The following is a 22112-nucleotide window of genomic DNA, read 5'->3' on the forward strand; positions in this document are numbered from 1 at the left end:
CAAGTGTCACTACAAAGTAAGATAGTTCTATAAAACATGGACCATACATAGAAAGAACCGCTACAGTAAAGTACAAAAAAATGTTCAAATGTGTGTGAAATCTTATGGGACTTAACTGCTAAGGTCATCAGTCCCTAAGCTTACACACTACTCAGCCTAAATTATCCTGAGGACAAACACACACACACACCCATGCCCGAGGGAGGACTCCAACCTCCGACGGGACCAGCCGCACAGTCCATGACTGGAGCGCCGCAGACCGCTCGGCTAATCCCGCGGGGCAGTAAAGTACAGAAGGTAACTGAAACAAATATGCAATGTGTATTTCTTCCCAAAATAAAATTCTATTGTCAGTTGAGAATTAGGAAATTTGTTTCACTATAGTTTCAACAAATTAATCTGTCATCTTGGGAAGTTTAATGTTGGTATAGCAGATGTCAGCATCTTCTGCTCAAACCGGTATAGCGAAGTAAATTTGCTAATTGTGCAATTGAAGACTGTATTTTGTTCTGAAATATGTACCACATTTGTTTGGAAAAAACAGCTACGAACGAAATCACGTATTTCATTCAGAGACGTTCTACACTATACTGTAGGAGTTCTTTCTATCTATTGTCCCGTTTCATCGAGCTACAATTACTTGACAGTAGCACATCATGCGGAAGCTGCTTTCGTCCTTAAGCGTTGCACACCAGTGTACATTTAAATGACTTATTTCCTAACCGAAACAAGTAGATATTTTAAGTGGCGATTATTTTCACTCGTGCACGGTTAACATAAGCTTCCTTTCTCAAGTGCACAATTCTGCAATCACTGTGGATAATTACCCCATACCGTAGGAAAATGTGTGACATTGCAGTTAAATGTAATTCTGCTTTTTATTTTTTAATATCTAACAACCGATTTAGTGTACCAAAAGTAGAGAAACTGCAGCAATCAACAGTGCTGCTGGGTTTCGTTTACTGATCATCATTGTGCTGCAGTAATAATTTTTGCTTACTTATGCACTGTTCTTCGCCACACACTTTCATAGCAGCGCGCAGCCAGCAATGTCCGTAAAGTGACACAGCGTGTGTTTCAGGCACGGCAAGAAATTCCTCAGGATATCTGGAGACTAGTTCAAATGGCTCTGAGCACTATGGGACTTACCTTCTGATGTCATCAGTCCCCAGAACTTAGAACTACTTAAACCTAACTAACCGAAGGACATCACACACATTCATGCCCGGGGCAGGAATCGAACCTGCGACCGTAGCGGTCGCTCGGTTTCAGACCATTTGGAGACTGTTGCCTCAACGAACACAGTAGCGTGTTGGTGGCTGTGTGGGTCACACCTCATACCGCTGACGGTGGCGATGAGCGTCATTCCGAATGCAGTACGAGTTTTGCCATTTAATACCCGTTATGTAACGGACGGGCAACGGTCCTGCCGCAGTGGATACACCGGTTTCCGTGAGATCACCGAAGTTAAGCGATGTCGGGCGTGGCCGGCACTTGGATGGGTGACCATCCAGCCGCCATGTGCTGTTGCCATTTTTCGGGGTGCACTCAGCCTCGTGATGCCAACTGAGGAGCTACTCGACCGAATAGTAGCGGCTCCGGTCAAGAATACCATCATAACGACCGGGAGAGCGGTGTGCTGACCACACGCCCCTCCTATCCGCATCCTCAACTGAGGATGACACGGCGGTCGGATGGTCCCGGTGGGCCACTCGTGGCCTGAAGACGGAGTGCATGTAACGGACGCCTCCACGAAGTATAATAAATACCTCACTGGTGGGTGCTTCAAGACGGAAAACGTTCCGTTCCTGTCAGAATGTGTTGTCCACAAGTTTTCGGGTGGGAGTGAGCTGGAGGGGAGCTGAGCGGAGGGCAGCGTCGCTACCTCGCAGGTGCTGCGGCTTCGTCACGTCGGTGCGCTGGAAGACGGCGCGGCCGCGCTCGCTGCCCGCTGCCGCCGCCCCCGCTGCCGCCGCCAGGTCCGCCACTGCCGCCGCCCCCGCCTCCTCCGACAGGTCGGCCAGGACCACGCCCTGCAACGTCACATCGGCACCCTCAGTCGTTGCCTCACCGCCAGACGCTCGCTAGCGAGGCGGTGTTCACCTATTTATAGCTGCAGTTTTAAATCAATCGGCGACGTGAGCGTGAAACGTATCAGTCTAATTGAAACCTATTTCAACTCGTAAATTTTAACCATAAACAGTAATTTCTGACGTAGAGATGTAGGCAAATATGTACTTGTGGAAAGTTTACGAAAAAACTAATTACAAAATGATAATTTCGATAACTTGTAAAAGTCCGTTAATTGGTAGGAACATTTTTTTATAACCTGTATCATTTGCAATATATAAATACAAGAAAACCATTGTCAACGAAATAATTTTATGCATTTGTATACATATGAAATATAATATGCTTGTGGAATCTATTATGTATTTATTCTATGGGAGCTAAGGTAATCATTGAAAAGTGTCATTGGTTTTAGGATGAATATTTTAATTGTGATTTAGTGGGAAAATCATTTTAAACAATGCCGAGGATTGTTCGGGATTATATATATATATATATATATATATATATATATATATATATATATATATATATTATTATTATTAGTCGTAAAGCTCCCAACATGGAAGACGCTAAGTAAAGATGGTTCACTTCTGGGGCTTCTTATTCTTCTTGTTTGCCCACCAGGTCTTCATTCTTTGCGAGAATTCAGTTTTTCTTTCTTCGCTCCATTTTGTTCCAGTTCTCGGCGCTTTTGTCTCTGGTTTGACCTCCCATTTGTCAACTTTAAGTTTGAAATTGTTTCTTTTGTTCATGTCTTCAGTAGTAATGTTGGCTAATTCCAGATCTTTCTTTACATTTTTGATCCATTCTCCTCCATTAACAAGGGATGCTACGTATCTTACTATTTTTTTTGTAAGTCTGTGATCGGGAAGTCTCATTATGTGGCCATAGAATTTTAGACGCCTCTTCCTCATGTCTATCTCTATGTTAGAATATTCTTCAATTTTAGAATTTTTCTGTAATCTATACCCCTCTTTGGTCCATCTTGGTCCCAGAATTTTCCTAATGATTTTCCTTTCCTCTTTCTTCAGGTTTTCCATATCTGTTTTCCTTTTAAGTGTCAAGATTTCGCTGGCATATAGCATTATTGGTTTAATTACCGACTTATAATGTTTAATTTTTGTATTTATAGATAGACATTTTTTATTGTAAATGTTTTGGACCAGCCCTAGACCCCTACGAGCTTTTAATATTCTTTCTTGTTGTGAGTATTTTTCAGAAATTATCTCTCCTAAATATTTAAAGTATGGTACCCTCTTAATTTCTCCATATTTGGTTTGTAACTTAGAAATTTCTAGATTTGTTGTTGTAAACACCGTTTTCTCAAAAGATATTTGTAGGCCAACTTTTCCTGCACACTCTTTTAAGGTTTCTATCTGTCTGACTGCCATTTCACTAGAATCTGCCATTACTGCAAGATCGTCTGCGTAGGCTAAGTAGGGGATTTGTAGGTCATCTTTTTTGGTTCCCAGTGATATTGGTTTCCAGTACTTTTCTTTTTTGAGTTCTTTTTCCCATTCTGCCATGACTCTATCCAGAACTAAGTTAAATAACAGAGGTGATAATCCATCACCTTGTCTAACCCCAGTTTTTATCTCAAATGATTTTGAAAGTTTTCCCATGAATTTCACTTTGCATTTTGTATTTGTTAATGTCTGCTCTATGATGTTCCGTGTCTTCTTATCCAGTCCTTGTTCTTCAAGAATTTTAAATAGTGTGGGTCTGTGAATTGAATCATATGCCTTTTTAAAGTCGACAAAGACATATACTGTAGGCTTCCTTCGCATTTGTCTCATCCTTGTAATCAATTTCAAGTTTAAAATTTGTTCTGGACATGATCTGTTTGGTCTGAAACCAGCTTGGAAATCTGAGATTTTGGGTTCTAGCAGTTTTTGTGTTCTTTCAAGAAGACAAGCTGATAATATCTTGTATGTGACGGCAAGTAAGGAGATTCCTCTATAGTTGTTCACATCCGATTTATCCCCTTTTTTATGTAACGGATGTATTAGGGCACATTTCCAATCTTCTGGTATTTCTTCAGTAACCCATATGTTTTGAATAATTTTAACTAGCTCATTTCTTGAGTTAGACCCTAGACTTTTGAGAAATTCGGCTACAATTCCATCTTCTCCTGATGCTTTGTTATTTTTGAGTTTGTTTATGTGTTTGATAATTTCTTCTTCAGTTGGCGGTACAGAGTCTTGCTGTTGCGGGGCTTTAGTGCTGGATATTGGAAGAGTTTCTGTTGGTTCTGGACAGTTTAGTAGCGTTTCAAAATATTTGGCTAATTCTTCACAGTTTTCTTCGTCGCTTAGTGCTAGATTCCCATCTGATTTCCGAAAACAGACATTTTGAGGGATATACCCTTTAATTTGGTTTGCAAAAGTTTTGTAGAATCCTTGCGTATTATAATTTTTAAAATCTGCTTCTATTGATTCCAGTTGCTGAGTTACATACTTTCTCTTCTCTTGTCTAATAAGTTTATTTGAAAGTTTCAGTGTTTCTAAAAAGTTTTGAAGAGTTTTCTCATTTTTATTTGAACTGCACTTCGCAAAGGCTTCTGTACGAACTTGAATTGCCTTTTCGCATTCCATATTCCACCATGGATGTTTGTGCTTCTTCTTCAGTGGTATTTGCTCCTTCGCTATATATATATATATATATATATATATATATACATATATATATATATATATATATATATATATATATATATATATATAGGGGTAGCCATATTGGCATAGTCAGTCAGCACTTTATGACTATTTGGACAGAAAGCAGGTAACTAAGATTCATTTCATTATTGTAAGTATGTTACTACGTATTTGAGTTTTGTAAAGATGTCTTGATTTTCTTTGAAATCGTAATAAACACTCTGTTAAGACATTATACTGGATTAAATATTCATTTAACTTTATAGTTAAATCTTACAGTAGATGTGTACGAAACCAGGACTACGGCTGCAACAGATCATCTGCAACAATGAGTACACGATATTATATTAAACTTATTCATAGTAACGTTGTAAGCGTGACAGGCAGAGAGACCCTCACACGTTTAGGTTTTTCTGCGCTGTATTGAGTACTGCGCAGTAATATTGACCGTGTGGGTGCCGTACTGCAGGAGAATGATTCAAATGGCTGTGAGCACTATGGGACTCAACATCTGAGGTCATCAGTCCCCTAGAACTTAGAACTACTTAAACCTAACTAACCTAAGGACATCACACACATCCATGCCCGAGGCAGGATTCGAACCTGCGACCGTAGCGGTCGCGCGGTTCCAGACTGAAGTGCCTAGAACCTCTCGGCCACACCGGCCGGCACTGCAGGAGACTGCAGTGCCACAGAAATACGGGATATATATAAAAAAAATCCAATTTTAAAAAATCATAACTATTATGTTATTTGAGCATGTGCGTGAACAACGTACTGTTGTAAAAAGCAAATTCTCGAGTTTTCCATGGTTCTCTCTAGGTATCAACAGTATGCGTCCACTTCAGTTCTAGTAAAATTGGTGTCAGGACAACAGAAAGTGTTTTGTGTTCTACGTTTTAGCGCAGTGCAGGTCGGTAAGAACTGTTCACCGTGACTTCCGTACCAGGTACGGTGTGGATTATCCTACAGCACAGAGCTTTAGACGATGGCATTAACAATTCCGAGAAACAGGTCGTTTGTGCAAAGGCAAATCGCCGGGCCGTCTCCGAGTGTCTGACACAGACGCCGAAGGCATCCGCCACACTTTCACACCAAGTCCGCAGAAATCCGTTGGCCATGCATCTCGACAGCTCAACATGGCCCCCGGTGGGTGTTGCGTCGACGTTTACACATTAAACCACACAAAATTCAGCCACTGCAAGCTCTTCGTGAAGGTGACAAACAACAACGTGTGGAGTTTTGTATTTTCGTTGTTTGCGAGACGGGGGATGGCTCTTTCCTTCCATGCTTAGTGTTTAGTGACGAGGCAACATTCCATTTTAATGGGAGGGTGAACCGTCATACTGTGAGAGACTCTCCAAAATTTAATGTGTCTTGTGCAGTTTCAAATGTTCAAATGTGTGTGAATTCCCAAGCCATCGAACTGCGTAGGTCATCGGTCCCTAGACTTGTACACTACTTGAAGTAACTTAAACTAACCTATGCTAAGAACAACACACACACACACCTATGCCCGAGGGAGGACTCGAACCTCCGGCGGGAGGGGACGCGCAGTCCGTGACAGGACGCCTGAAACCGCTTGGCCTCTCCGCTTGGCGTTGTATGGTCCATTTTTCACCTTTCTTGGCCGAGAATACTGTTACAGGAAGCACATATCTCGATATGGTTGGGAACTTTCTTTTCTCACAGTTGGAGACTGATACGAACGATTTCATTTACCAACAGGATGTGGCACCGCCACAATGGCAGTGGGAAGTGTGAGAATTTTTAAATCAAATGATTACTGAATGATGGGTCGGCCACAGGCCTCCAAGGTCACTGGATCTGACTGTACATGTTTATTCCCTGCGGGGGTTTATAAACTACTCTGTTTATGTGCTTCCATTACCAATAACAATGAATGAACTGAGATATCGCATAACAATAGCTGCGGAAGCTGTAACACGAGAAATGCTCCCTGCAGTGTGGGAACAATTCGAATACCGCACGACATATGCCGTTCGTCTCAAGGTGGTATAATGTACACCTATGAACATGTAAGAAAAAATTTTTTTTGAGTTTCCTGGTCATCGAAAAACAAAATCATTGTATACGTTTATTAGTTTCAGAAATATAGACATGCCAAATCGGATGGTTCTTTATGCTACATACTGTATTGATAGTAGCTCAGTATATCGTGCATCACACTGTATCATGTAAGGGTGATGTATAATATACGGCACCTTCCTGCCGAGACTACGTGATCTGTGGACGTATAAACATCTGATTTAGCGACGCCGTATGAATACGAAAACATTGCGAAAGACGGACAAGGCAATCATCTGTTGAAGTGCATTCAGAGGAGCAGCTCGATCACACATTTAATTCTTACTCGGTAATTAGCTGTGGAAACATTCGACAAAAGCGTTTAAGTGTGGGGAAATGATACTGCAACTGCTTATTTGTTCGTTTCATAAACTCGAATTATTTATTGTAGAAATACGAGTATCTAACAGAACTACCTACCGATTCTCTACAGTAATTTATCTACTCTTTTCAGGTTTATAGATCATTTCCAGCGTTTTGGAAAGCGAAATCCGACAAGTATATGAATCTTTTCTGAATTTATAAGGTGTAACGAGGTTTGGCAGTTAATTCAACTATTCCTAGTTCAAAATGGTTCGAATGGCTCTGAGCACTACAGGACTTAACATCTGAGCTCATCCGGACTGAAGCGCCTACAACCGCTCGGCCACCGCGGCCGGCTAATTCGTAGTTCGTATTTAAAAATCTCCGATAGTCGTCTGGTTCCGTTGCAGGTTTGCTTAGCATCTTAGTACGGTTGCAAGTAGAACGCCTTCCGAGCCAGTTTTGCCGCCTCCTCTCGCTGTTGTTTTTGCAGGTCGCGGTGAGTGCAGTCATAGTACACGCGAGTCCCACATTGTCGAATGCCGACGTGTTCGCTATGAAAGCTGGAGTCTAACTCATGTGCCCCAGTCATAAATATTGCACAACAACATTGTGCCTTTCTTGTCCTCGACCTTCCGCGCAATGTATTGACGCAACATTACTGCGCAATAAATACTGAGCGCGAGAAGAAGAACGGCGTGTCGCACACATGGCGACACACGGCACCTGCTCGCGTACCGAGTGCCACTCTCTACAACAGCCCCATTCAGGGGTGTGTGTGTGTGTGTGCGTGTGTGTGTGTCAGGCCACTAAAAATGCGACCGATACTGAACATGTCCATCACAGGCTTTCTCCAGAAATCTATCTGACCAACAAATCTAAAGGGGCCCTCGTACGCTCGAAATTTATTGAGCAACACTCAGTACTGCGCAGTAACATTCACCGTCTGAGAGCGTTATTGTCGGTTGTCGCAACGTGTTGAAGAAGTCTGCAGAGGTTTAAAAATGTTGACGCTCGCTTAATGTATTGAGCAATGAATAGTATCGAGCAGGGGTAGTATTGCGCAATAAACGGCGGTTCCTAGCGAGACCGAGGCAAATTCATTTCGCTCCAAACAAATTTCCGCAAAAGCCTGGAGAAAGTAAACGACAAAATATGAATGATAAAAAAAAGTAGCATTCGAAGTATTCCTGACTTTTTAGGAAACGCCAGATACCCGTTTTCTGCAGTGGCAGGGGAAACTGCGAGCAGAAATGTTTATTTTACTTATAGCAGTTTTCAGACTTGGCAAATAAGATCAGTGAGCGTACATGTCTTTCTTGTCTTGTAACAGTTGTCACACCACACGACATAAGACCATGTGTGCCTTCATTCAGTAATCAGAATATAACTGTTTTATATCGTTTGCAACAGTTGACGCAATAGAGAAATACACAGAAAACAAACGTACAGGATATATTACACAATTTATTTGTTTAAGTTGTAACTAAGACTGTATGCTGCTGAGAATGAGGCTCTGGTCCATTGAAATGTTTACCGGGAGCCTTACAAACGTATTTCATCCGTTCTGCCTAAGCTCTACTCGTGTTTTCCAGGACGAGCAATTCAATCGCAATACATACTCGAACGAGTTCGACATTGTCTCGGTACTGACATGTTCGCAACGAAGGTAGAATTCTAACTACGGTTTCTCGCAGTCATAAGAAGGTGGCAGTACTTACCGAAAAGCACAGTGTTTGGGCGCGAATAAAGATGCCACGTGAAAGAAAATGAAAGAAACAGAAATAATTACTTACGAGGAATAATCATGATAAATATAAGCAAGTAAGTTTAAATACCCAGCTTACGTCTCGCTCTAACTTTTTGGAAGTGTGTACAAGTCTCAGGACATGTGTAAACGTACTGTATGAAATTTAACGCTACCGGACTGTATGACTACATTTTGCACTTTATCGGGTCAGTTATGTTTACACATGTGTGAATGATTTAAAATAAATGCAGTTTGTCTGGTATATCTTATTTGCTGTAAATGAGATAATGAATAGTTTCGTAGACTGTAGATTAAAGAATTTAATAGTGTTTGTATTGTAAGTTTACGTGGTTCTTAAGTCTGACGGATTCAGAAATTCTGGACGTGTTATTGGAGCCCGTCGATCCAAATATTTCAGACAGAAGGGAAAGATATGAAGCAGTAACCTTCAGATATACGTAATCATGTAAATGATTACATAAGAATATGTAATGAACGCTGTTTTGCAAAATTTAGTCTCTGAAATGATTGTATCTTTGACATTTTTACATATTGTATTTTTTAGTTTCATAAATAGCCTTGGTAGAATAAATAAATAAATAGTGTATATGAAATGATTGTATCTTTGACATTTTTACATATTGTATATTTTAGTTTCATAAATAGCCTTGGTAAAATAAATAAATAGTACATACGAGCTCTGAATTCTGTTAATTAACATTCACAAATACAAAAGTCCTTAAAAAGCCTACAAAAGAAATAAATAAGCATTTTATACATTTTACTGTTTTAGCTTCATAGAGATCAGATTTATCATATTTGATACATTGGCTACGCTTATTTTTGCTCGACAGAGACCTGCTATATCATGTCATGACATGTAGGTCATGTATTGGATGATAATTTTTTTTTACTAATTATTGGCTTTTAGTGATACCGAGAAGTGAAATATTACCAATTTTCCAGTTCTTTCTCTGAAAGTTTGGTTTCATGTCTCTAGAGGTTGAGGCCGTACTAAAGTTACTCGTCCGTTAGATATGTTGCATACGTAGTACTTCATGACGATGGCTTTCTTTGCGTATACGATCAGTCTCTTACCAGATTCCTATAAAAACAGGAAGCTGTCAACCGTGTAGAAACTAAGTGAGAATATATAAAGGGCCGGGTAACCTACTAAACATTTTTGTCCTGCGTAGCTACCCTTCTGTCTATTACTTAAAAGTGAACAATATTTGGGCAAAATTGCAATTGTTGGTGTTTAGATTAGGTTTTATTTGAAAATTGTTGATTTTCAACATGAAACAGAGGAACGTTGATGTAAAAATAAAAATAAGCAGTACAAACTTATCATATAGAGCTAGGAAGCGCAATTTACTCAACAAACCGGTAAAATAAAAGAAATGCAAAACAAAGATATATCAAACATCGCTTCAGTACTTCCTCGAACTTGTATAAAACATGTTTCTGTTATTTATATAAACATCTTTCACATTTATCGATTAAACAGGGAACTCTTTCCTCTGATCATGATGAACAACGTTCTACTGAGTACAATATATATATATATATATATATATATATATATATATATATATATATATATAATGTTTCTGCATGTAAATTGTATTTTCATCGAAAGTAATTGGTTTGGTTACACAAAGGCGCAGAAGTTACGCGATCAACTAATTTTTATCACTTATAAAATGTAATTAATTTTCTATAATGATATAAAATACACAATGGGACTCAATGACGTGCGATTCTGATTATGTGCAAAACAAACAAAAAACAAAGAGAAGTCGTCGTTCCCAATTTCTTTGTTATACATTAATTTATGTTTTCTTCCCTACCAATGCTAACAATACTACCATCTACTACGTCATTTATGTGGTATACCACAACCATCGAACCGCAGTACTGTCAGAGCGCAACTGTAATTCTAACTAATGCGTCCCGGGTATAAATATTGCGCAAAAATATTAGGTCGTTCTTGGTTCCGCACTTCCGCGCAATATATTATCACGCAGTACACAGTGGGCATGTCAGGGCCCCCTTAAGAGACACAAGCTTTTCTGTGGTTCGTGCGTTAACAGCAGATAAGGAGGCTGTCTACAGAGATATACTGCTTTGGGCAACAAGGGAGCCATCCGCCGGAAAAAGGCCGACGATTTTCGTCTCCAGAAGCGCGAATGTTATAAATATTTCGTCGAGTTCAGAAATTCAGAACAAGGGAGCCGTCTGCCCTCCTGGAGGACTAGTGACGTTTCAGATGCGTTGATTTCCAAATCTATTTCTGAACTCATTAATCACTAATCCCAAGTCAATGACCAAGTTAGTTTTTCTCCGGTTTCATAGGCGAGCGTTGCACTTTACCGAATGTGCGCATGAAAATTTGGGCATTTATTCCGGTAGTTCACAGTAACGACCTTCTGAGGGTACGGCTTTTAAAGCCAGGTGCGGGCACTGCTTGTTTGTCACTCGCTCCGCCCCACAGCACCCCCTTCACGTCGGAGTACCAACTACAGTACGGCAGTGACAGCCAATACGCCTCTATTGAAGAACAACGCAACTCCTGCAGATGTATTTGGTTTAAATTGCTCTGAGCACTATGGGACTTAACATCTGAGGTCATCAGTCCTCTAGACTCAGAACTACTTAAATCTAACTAGCCTAAAGACATCACACACATCCATGCCCGAGGCAGGATTCGAACCTGCGATTGTAGCAGCAGCGCGGTTCCGGATTGAAGCGCTTAGAATCGCTCGGCCACAACGGCCGGCGCAGATTTATTTCACTTTAACAGAGTCAGGTTTACAATCCAGAGAAAATAAAGCATGCCACCCATGTTAATAACTAAACAGTGCTATGCAACTTGTTTAATGACACACTCACTCGTTTTATTCATTTACACTGCATTTGTGAATCGCAACATAGAAGTGTTCAAAACAAAGAGTTCTCTGCCACCAGCTACATCTCAGAAACAACCCACTTTGACGCAATAAACAAATCACGTTACAAACGTCAAGACAGTATTTATCTGGATCTTCAAAGCAGCCGCTTCGATACCACACCTGTTGTAGGACTGGCCGCAATACTGCTGCATGTAAGTGCCTGTGGAGAAAAGGTTGCATGTGAAGGATGTCGTTATGCCGGTCGAAGTTCACAGCGACGCCCAGAAGTGGCGCTGAGCTGGTAAACCTGCTGACAAGACCGGTAAATATGCCAAATCCAGATACACCGCGGGTTGACGGTATTTTGTTCCACTTAGTAGTATCGTCAGTACAGAAAGTGCAGTATCTTCTTCTCCGTTCTCTTCATGCACTGGCAAGCTTTTGTGGCTTGGAAATGTGGCTTGTTCTGCTGTCATGTACGATTTTAGAAAATATTTCCTGTCACCACCTGGGTAAAGTTTCCTACTTGACTTTTCCAGAATGAGGCGATCACTAGAAGATTGTCCGCATGAAATGAACTTCGATTGACTCGCGGTCCAAACGTCCCGGTCGACTCTTCAAGACTACAAACAGAGGTGACATCACGTGTCCTTCTGCAGATAGCGTTGGCATCACGACTATTCTGCACGGGTCTGTCATGTTCCTGATGGACTGCACCACTGTGTCGACGCCTTTCGTCCCTTTTTTGGCAGGAGATCGCCCGGACGTGGTTTCTCGATTAAAACCGCTCTGATCCATATTGCGCACTTTCTGTCTCCCGACCGTTCCCATAATAGCTCTGTTGATAGTCAGAAACTCTTCATATGTAGTAAATATAGCTGCCTCATTACCGAGATCTTTAGCTATAATAACATGGATTATTCTTTGCGAAATATTTTGTTTGTTCTTGAAAGCGACAACCACCCAGCAGATGCTTTAAACGTTTCTAGTCCCTCTTCCACTGTGGCCTGAAAGTTCCGTTGCTATATGTTAACATCGTGGATCGACATCTTTTTCCTAAATGCATTGCGAAATTTATCTAGAAATAGTCTTGACCTGAAAAACATTTTGTTGATGCGATTCCTGGTTTTCAAGATACCTACTCCAGACGTACAGATCTCTTTTTTTGCTTCAATAATGCAAAGATCCTCTTGCCAGTCCTGCTCGCGCTATTCGTCCACGAGACTCAGAGGGGCATAGACAAGGGTTCCCAGATAGATGCCGTGTTTCTTGACTTCCCAAGGCGTTCGATATAGTTCCCCACAGTCGTTTAATGAACAAAGTAAGAGCAGATGGACTATCAGACCAATTGTGTGATTGGATTGAAGAGTCCCTAGATAACAGAACGCAGCATGTCATTCCCAATGGAGAGATGTCTTCTGAAGTAAGAGTGATTTCAGGTGTGCCGCAGGGGAGTGTCGTAGGACCGTTGCTTGTGGATGACATCGGAAGTTCACTGAGGCTTTTTGCGGGTGATGCTGTGGTATATCGAGAGGTTGTAACAATGGAAAATTGTACTGAAATGCAGGATGATCTGCAGCGAATTGACGTATGGTGCAGGGAATGGCAATTGAATCTCAATGTAGACAAGTGTAATGTACTGCGAATACATAGAAAGAAAGATCCCTTATAATTTAGCTACAATATAGCAGGTCAGCAACTGGAAGCAGATAATTCCATAAATTATCTGGGAGTACGCATTAGGAGTGATTTAAAATGGAATGATCATATAAAGTTGATCGTCGGTAACGCAGATGCCAGACTGAGATTCATTGGAAGAATCCTAAGGAAATGCAATCCGAAAACAAGGGAAGTAGGTTACAATACGCTTGTTCGCCCACTGCTTGAATACTGCTCAGAAGTGTGGGATCCGTACCAGATAGGGTTGATAGAAGAGATAGGAAAATCCAACGGAGAGCAGCGCGCTTCATTACAGGATCATTTAGTAATCGCGAAAGCGTTACGGAGATGATAGATAAACTCCAGTGGAAGACCCTGCAGGAGAGACACTCAGTAGCTCGGTACAGGCTTTCGTTGAAGTTTCGAGAACATACCTTCACCGAGGAGTCAAGCAGTATATTGCTCCCTCCTACGTATATCTCGCTAAGAGACCATGAGGATAAAATCAGAGAGATTAGAGTCCACACAGAGGCATACCGACAATCCTTCTTTCCAAGAACAATACGAGACTGGAATAGAAGGGAGAACCGATCGAGGTATTCAAGGTACCCTCCGCCACACACCGTCAGGTGGCTTGCGGAGTATGGATGTAGATGTAGATGTAGATGTAGATGTAGATGTAGAAAGGAGACAGATTCGCCTTCTTTCCTGTTTCCTGAAAAGCGACAGCTCGTTTCATACACTGTTCTGTTACCCTCAGGGGCAAAGCCATGTGAGACGATATTAGATCTTATAATCATGGTTCATCATCATTTACTTCTTCTTTTTCTCAGCTCTGTCCCGCTATACCAACGGCGCTGTTCCACGAATGTGACTGTGGCAAAACGGCAGCCTCATCAACGTTATCGTCCTCCTCTAGCAAATAAGCAGAGGACGTCAGCCCGCCACTTTGTTCTGTATGTAGCACATCTTCCTTCGTCAAATTGTGTATTATTTCTAGAATGAAACTGAAGGGTATAAATAATAACACAAAAGAAGTCTCATAATTTTTCGTTTACCTTTTATAAAGGATAGTCGAGTAGCCACACGTAATTACGCTTACCGGTCAAGTCTTTCAGAAGCTGTCGCTCTCCGATGTTTAAACGTTTCAACTTGGCCGTCATTCCGCGCTCTTCCTGGAGGTTCCGCAGTATCGCTAGTGGGCTCGCCTCTTAACCACCCCACTGTACAGCACTTCACGCTCGAGCATTACGCGGGCGCAGTGGGGTGGAGCGAGCGATACGGGCGCATGTCTAAAAGCTTCACTTTCGAGAGGTCGTATCTGCGTGGGACCAGTACAGTGGCAGAAACATTCGGCCGGGATTCGTTGCCGTGGTTGTACCTGGCACCAGAGCTTTTTTCTCTTTGAAGTACGAGCTGGGTTTGGTGATGTTCCCTTATTAGTGCCGTTCCGTCCCTATGGAGGCGTACCGCCGCGTTGCCTACACACAGGGGCAGGGCTGCAGCGACTAGGGCGGCAGCGGACAGAGGGATCTTGTAGTGGGACGCGAAACTGCAGCGTTACCCATCCACCAGTGGCAGCCCAGTTTGCAGGTGAATATAAGTTTAATTTACCGTTTTGTTTAAGTATTTTGTAATATTTGTAATGGTTGTGAATTATCTAAAGTTTAGTATTTATTTTTATGTTTCATGTACGGAGAGGGCGGCGCAACGAACGGAGACAGCATCTTCACTGCCGGGACCAGAGAGAAAATTGCTGGCCACTATACGGCGCGGGTCGACAGCCAAAGAGCAACAGAAGTTCCTGAAACCGAGTTGTTGCGTCGTGCTTCTAAAAACTGAAAAAATAAGAATTTGTAATGTTTCTACAACAATGACGTCATAGAAAGTTTAATCATGTTGTAAATGTTCAGTCCTATCTTGTCAAGGCTCATGTTCACGTCTATATGTAGAATATATGAAGATAATAAACTAGTGTATACTACAAAAGATTAAATACGTGTCCCGAGAATTTATTTATGAAGAATTATATTAAGGAAGAAGTATTACTGATTTATTTGACAAGATTATTAATTTTTGATAACGTTCATCGCGAGTTTGAGTCTTAAAAGTTTATTCAATGTGGTTTTAATATTTATTAAAGCAGATAACTTGCATTAATATAATTACTGAGAAGAAACGAACTATATCTAAATTGAAAAAAGTTTGCGCAAAACAATTGGACTGAGTGACGTAATTCTGCGCATACGACTCAAATGATGATGTTTTAATTATAGTTTCGTTCAAGAACCATTCAGAGACAACTTTAAAAAGAATTTAAATAATTTTGAAGTGTTTTGTAAATGACGTAGGTGACGCAGTTTGCACATGGTCATATGTCAAAAGAAAATCATTTATACAAAACTTACTTCGTTACACTACAATCTTCCGTCAACGTTCACAAAACCCATGCACCTCCGTCAGCACAAAACACACACACACATTTTTCTCTCTCTTAGTCACATTCCTATGTTTTAATGCCATAAAAAAAATCAAAGACCCAATCAATATCTAGTTGCACCTCTGTACTGTACCGTAAGTCTGACCGCTGGCACGCAGACAAAGGTTGGGTCTTTGTATCAAAAGAAACAAACGCTTTAAAGAAAGCAAAAACTGTCTGTATTGTTTGCCACAGTACCTGAAGATTTGTCCTACATCAGTACAGAATACTCGTCGCTCAGTTTATTGACACTACAAGTGTAAATTACTGGTTACGGTACATTCGGCGCTAAAACACACCTGAGGTTCAATCATTGTACCTATTTGGTGCAAGTTACAGGAGGCTCTCAAATTAAATGCAAAGATGTTGTTTCTACATCTCAGACACAAATACACAGCCACTCATAACGTCCATAACATCCTAGACAAAGACACTTAATGCGCCGTATGACCTAAACTGCATATTATCGTAATACACAACTAAAACTACAAAAAGCACAAAGTACGACATTTTAGATTCGTAAAGAGATCAACTTGGTGACTTCTCTGTTTGCTTCTGTTAATCAGTAACAGAATAGGATCTGCAATGTCACAAAACATCAGTGTTTCATCAAACAAACTCACAAACACTGTGGACTCCTACAGATATTCCACAGGAATTTGCATACATGACTTTAAGTTTACAATTTTTGTGAACAAATTCCTGTTAAATGTAGTTATTTTGAAGGTTTTAAGCTTTGCAAATGGCTTTTCTGTTCTCAGACACACAATGCCAAAATCACGACGTGAGTATTGGGATAAGGGCAGCACCAACCCAAATTAAAACAGTTGGTCAAATTACCCCTCTCCATCACCCCTACACTGGAAGATATCATGAGCTTTCCCTTGCCAGCACATGGGTCCCCACCCCATTTCCATCCCCATCTGACACCTCTCTCTCCCACACCTATTCTATTGGCAGGAATTTCGAATTTTGGTGGGAATTTTGAATATTGGATAGAATTCTGAGTTTTGGTGGGAATTTCATTGTCCCAGTGCCGTGCTACGTCCCATCCCACCTGGGAATTGGCAGGAAATTAAAAATGGCGGATGCCCTTCCCAGGGCCCAAACCCCAGTCCTTCTGGACGGAAAGCCCAAGTGTACCCACAAGACATGGAAACTATCCAGATGGAGGAGAAGAAGGTTAGTTTAGTGAACTTCATTGCTTTTGGTTGGGAAACTGAAGTTAAGGTCAATCCTAATTACATAATTAATCATGAAGATTGGTCCTATTACACAACTATATGCATTTCATTACGCAAGGAGCACCTGAAATCGCAATACAGCTCAAAAATTCATGATGCCGTACAACTGGTGTTATCCTGTTGGGAAAAACTTTCATAATACCAGTCGAAAGTAGTGGCAGACACACTCAAACTCTATCCTCCTCCTACAAGCTGGCGGGGAAAAAGGCTGGAGAGAAAGATACTATATATTTTGGTGGATATTGTGTTGAACTGATGAGAGGTTGATGTTGGACAAAGAGGAGTTTAACAAGTGTATTACCTGTAAGCATACAGCTGAGGACTGTTTCTATCGCTGTTTGACGTCAAAGTTCGCCACAGACGCCTTCCCTTGAATTCTTTGACAAGCACACTGCAGCTCAGGTAATCGAAATTCAGGAAAGCCAATTTGTGCTACCAGAACTTATGGAAAATGCTTCACTGTTCTAATTATACATTAAACTTGTGAAAAAAAACCAGCACTTGTAATCAACGGGTCATAACGCAACACATGTACTGAGGACTGGGGAAAATCGTCGTCGCAAAAGATTGCACCAGGAGACAGTGGCAGCAGTTGAACGTGTGTTCTCCTCAATATGCGATCACGAATTAGTCAGCTTAGAGCCACTCTTAACCCCCTCACCTCTCCCTCTCCCTCTCTCTCCTCACTGTAGACAGAATACAGGCCTTCTCAAATGGCCAGCTCCTACTGCTTCTGCACACTGCCTATCCTCGCCACAGCTTCCCGCTGCAGCTGGGGGCAAATTTTCCAGTCCAGTGCGTCCCCAGTGAGCACATGGCTGCGTGGTGCGAGTGGCCACTCTGCACTGACGCTGCTGGCGTACACATTAGGCTGCAACGCCGGTGGGCTACAACACAACAAAGCGAGATAAATGACAGTCACTCCAAGGGCAACTTGTCTGTCTAAAATGTAGCCATGCCAAACCGCCCCTTGTGTCATCCCCAATGTGACGAAGTACACACACCTCCCATAAGCAAGCATCTATTAAAAACAGAAAACACAATCTTGATGATAATAAATGTCCTGGTTCTGTGAAAAAACTACAGCATTTCCTCCAATTACATTAACTTATATCACAGCCCTATATATGTTCACCTTGCATAAAATGAAAAAAACTTACACTATTTTGCTACAAAAACTACCAATCGCAGCAGAATGTTCTCATTATTTTGAAACCGTGATTGGAGTTAATAAAAAGCGAGAATTTAAACACCAAAGGAAAAATATGTATGTTAAGTAATTTCTTTCAGCTTTATGGACAAATTACATGGCTTGAGGATATTCCTCACATTCAAATCAGTGTGTGTAAATAAATTGTCATGCATGTGTGTATTACAAACATTTTAGACATGTGAAATAACATTACAGAATACAGCCTTTCACGCCATTTGCTCACGTGTCAGAAAAACACAATCATTTTATATTTGACAACGACAAACAATAATTCAAGAGGATGTTGTTGTTTTGTACACTGTGGCAGATCCCCTTTTACCCATGTGATGGTATATTGCACTCGCGTTTGCGAAACAAATCGTGAGAGCATGTCTTGTAATAGACACTCCTAACATCACCTAGTAGAGAACCCTATGAGATTCCTCTGATACATCTAACACAAATATCATCTGTGTGCTTACATTTGATATTTTTGATCCATAACTTCCTCCTACCGACCTGCATGTAAAGTTTCTGTCATCCAGCAGACAACTATTCGCAACGGCAGCAGATTCTTGTGTTCTACTTTCATAAGCAATTTCGTTATCACAAAACAGCCTGTTTCACACAGTCTACCCACATTTCGGGAAGAACACTATCATATCTAGGTTTCACAATGAGCTATAATTCAAGTGGTGTCTACTTTATTATTAGAGGTTAAGAAGTATGAAGTAACACAGGACTTTTGCTAACACCTATTTTTTAACATGCAATTGTAATGATAATAAGAAAAACAGTCATGATCCACATGAGAACAGATGCAGCCGCTTTCTATTAGTTTTATGAGGAAAATCGGTGTAGTTTCGAGAGAATCATCTGCATCCAAACTTTAACCAGCCATACCACTTCTTGTAATAGAACCTCCTATAAGATTTTATCATGTCTCTGTCTTCCGATATATTAAAAAACAAATACCATCTGTGTGTTGATATCGAGCTTATTACATATCCATGTATCACTCCATTGGAGCAGGTGGCGAGTGATTGAAGTCACTTGCACAGACGAGTGCTAAGTTTTGTCGCCTGTACTGGGGGAAGACCATATCCAACAGACTATTGATCACAAGAGTGGATTCTTGCATTGTTCTTTCATAAGCAGTTTAATACATTGTTTTGCAGCTGTAGCACATCCAAGCATTGTATGACTACAGCTTTGTACACCATCATACACTTTGTTTTTCTACCATGACTTCGAGACCTGTATCATGTGCTAAACTATTAACACATTTCAATCCTTTGGCTCTCACAGACAGTTGAACATCGGATGCTGTAAACTATCCTGCTCTCTCAACATACAGGCTGCGAGAAATAAAACACAGATGTGATGTTTCTCATTGACAAAAAAAAAGTGGAAGACATCGCAACGTATGGAAACTGGAAGAGTTTGCAGCATTGTAGAGTGTTTCCAAACAGCTGTCTCCTACACAGTTATTCTCATCTTCCACACTGACAGGGTAGCAGATGACTCAGTGTACCGCTTCAAAGAGCATGGTTTCCTCATTTTGCAGTCATTTACATGATTACTGTTCCAGTGTCGATTATCTCTGGAAGGTGCTGTTTACAACACATGTAGTGTAGTAGAAATAAAAAAAAGATATTGTTATCTTATTGGTGAAGAAAAATTTGGAGGGCAACACAGCACATGAAAATAGGACATGTCTGCAGCTTTGAGGAACACTTCCAAACAACTGAAGGTGATGGATGACCTCTACATTTAATCACATACCGCTTAGTGACAAGCAGCAGATGTCCAGTGTTCTGCCAAGGCCCTATCCATTTCAAACAGGTCGTGTCAGTCAGTCATTACGTGATAATCAAAAGTGTACCACTCGACAGATGGGATAGGAAAATATCATTGATATGGGACAATGTACTGTAATAAGCACTGCAGTTGACAAATTTTAGCAATATTACCAGTCGTTCCACAATTTCAACACCAAACAGTGACACAGCAGAACGCTTCCCAATTTCTGTATCATTGCTAACCCACCCTCCACTACTTTGCAAGCACCATACACTAGATTGCAAATGTAGATAGATGAGTGTGAAGTGTGTCCATTGGGTCATATGGAGGACTCCGTCTTCAGGCCGCAAGTGGCCCATCGGGACCATCCGACCGCCGTATCATCCTCAGTTGAGGATGCGGATAGGAGGGGCATGTGGTCAGCACACCGTTCTCCCGGTCGTTATTATGGTTTTCTTTGACCGGAGCCGCTACTATTCGGTCGAGTAGCTCCTCAATTGGCATCACGATGCTGAGTGCACCCCGAAAAATGGCAACAGCGCATGGTGGCTGGATGGTCACCCATCCAAGTGCCGACCACGCCCGACAGCGCTTAACTTCGGTGATCTCACGGGAACCGGTGTATCCACTGCGGCAAGGCCGTTGCCATCATTGGGTCATATACACCAAAGTATATCAGGAACTGTCCTATACCGATGCAGTTGGGTTATCTACATATTTCTAGCTCATTGATAATAGTGCAGAATTTACGATTATGATTGGCCATCTTTCCCTGTGCGGACGGGAGTCACAGAGTATTCTCGCATTTGTAGGATAAAGCCGGAGATTGATAAATCCCCACGCATGGTCGCCAATTTAATCTCTAACTGACTGGATATGAGACGGCACTATAGGCACTACATTCCACATCTCGTGAAAGAACAGAGCTGTGTTCATAACTGCCATTCAGCAAAGACTGTTCGGCACCAACCTTACCCATGTCACCCATCCAAGTGCACAAGATCTCTCCAGATGTGTTCATGTCGAGGAGGCGAGGCGAGCAGCCCTTATTGGTGTATAGTAGACATGAGAGTTTGTTGTGGTCAGTTAAGAAGAGATGTGTGGTTTGTACATGATGGAGCTCCAGACAAATGGAGTTTGAAACATTTCACGTAAATCAACCGTGGTATCAATCCTGGAGTATTATTCCAGTGTCTGGAGTCAGGACCAAGAAGATACCAGCATGACAGAAATGACTGTAGAGCATAATCAAACTCTCCCTTGGCTACACAGCTCTACACCTAAAACTGCTATATTGTTAAGGCTTTGTCGTTTCCGATGTATTAGTCTCGTGGAATGCAACGCTCTTAATATTCTAACGCCGGATATATTTGTCCAACATCAGACATACAACCACCCTGCAAGTTTCCTACCCCAATCAGTACAGCAATAAACTTTAAAATGATTAAACTACTTCCTCTTACAATATTCTGGTGTCCTAGGAAGTGACCAAGCTGTTCCTCACTACGATTGCATCATCGCTGTATATTCGCCGATCTAGCTGCTTCTAAACCAACTAGAATGAAGCTGGGAGACTGCTCTTTTGTTTATTAGGAAACTGATTGATTTTATATTTGTTAATCATCTTGTGGTGCAGTTCTTCTTCTTGTATCCGTGCTTGCTAAGAAACAACAACATGTAATGGCAGCGGAAATTCCGCCTGTTTTAAGTAAACAAAAAAAGAGCATTGCCAAGCGACCATAGATTAAGAAGTAAGCCTATTTACATCGCAAACACAGGAGAACGCACCATATCTTCAAAAGTATGACAAGTTGTATATTGTGTAGCAGAATAGCTACCAAAATAAATGGACAACAACATCAGGTAAGTTAAAAATAAAAAATTGAACCCACTGACGATAGCACAATAGTGCTGAAACATGTATGGGTGAAACAAAACAAAAAAAGGTGTCTTGCATAGGGCGGAATTTCTCATCC

At 41.2% G+C, this 22112-nt stretch overlaps 1 protein-coding gene and 1 pseudogene across 1 annotated transcript in view; both read right to left on the reverse strand.

The window, feature by feature from the left end:
- Nucleotides 1-22112, reverse strand: part of LOC126416559 (15-hydroxyprostaglandin dehydrogenase [NAD(+)]-like) — a 204674-nt gene that overhangs the window by 154896 nt on the left and 27666 nt on the right. Inside the window, exon 2 of the mRNA XM_050084304.1 lies at nucleotides 1989-2033. Coding sequence (XP_049940261.1) covers nucleotides 1989-2033 — 45 coding nt within the window. The remainder of the gene's footprint in view (nucleotides 1-1988; nucleotides 2034-22112) is intronic.
- On the reverse strand, nucleotides 20667-20783 carry LOC126417345 (5S ribosomal RNA; annotated as a pseudogene).

Source organism: Schistocerca serialis, chromosome 8, assembly GCF_023864345.2.
Source record: "Schistocerca serialis cubense isolate TAMUIC-IGC-003099 chromosome 8, iqSchSeri2.2, whole genome shotgun sequence".
NCBI lineage: Eukaryota > Metazoa > Arthropoda > Insecta > Orthoptera > Acrididae > Schistocerca > Schistocerca serialis.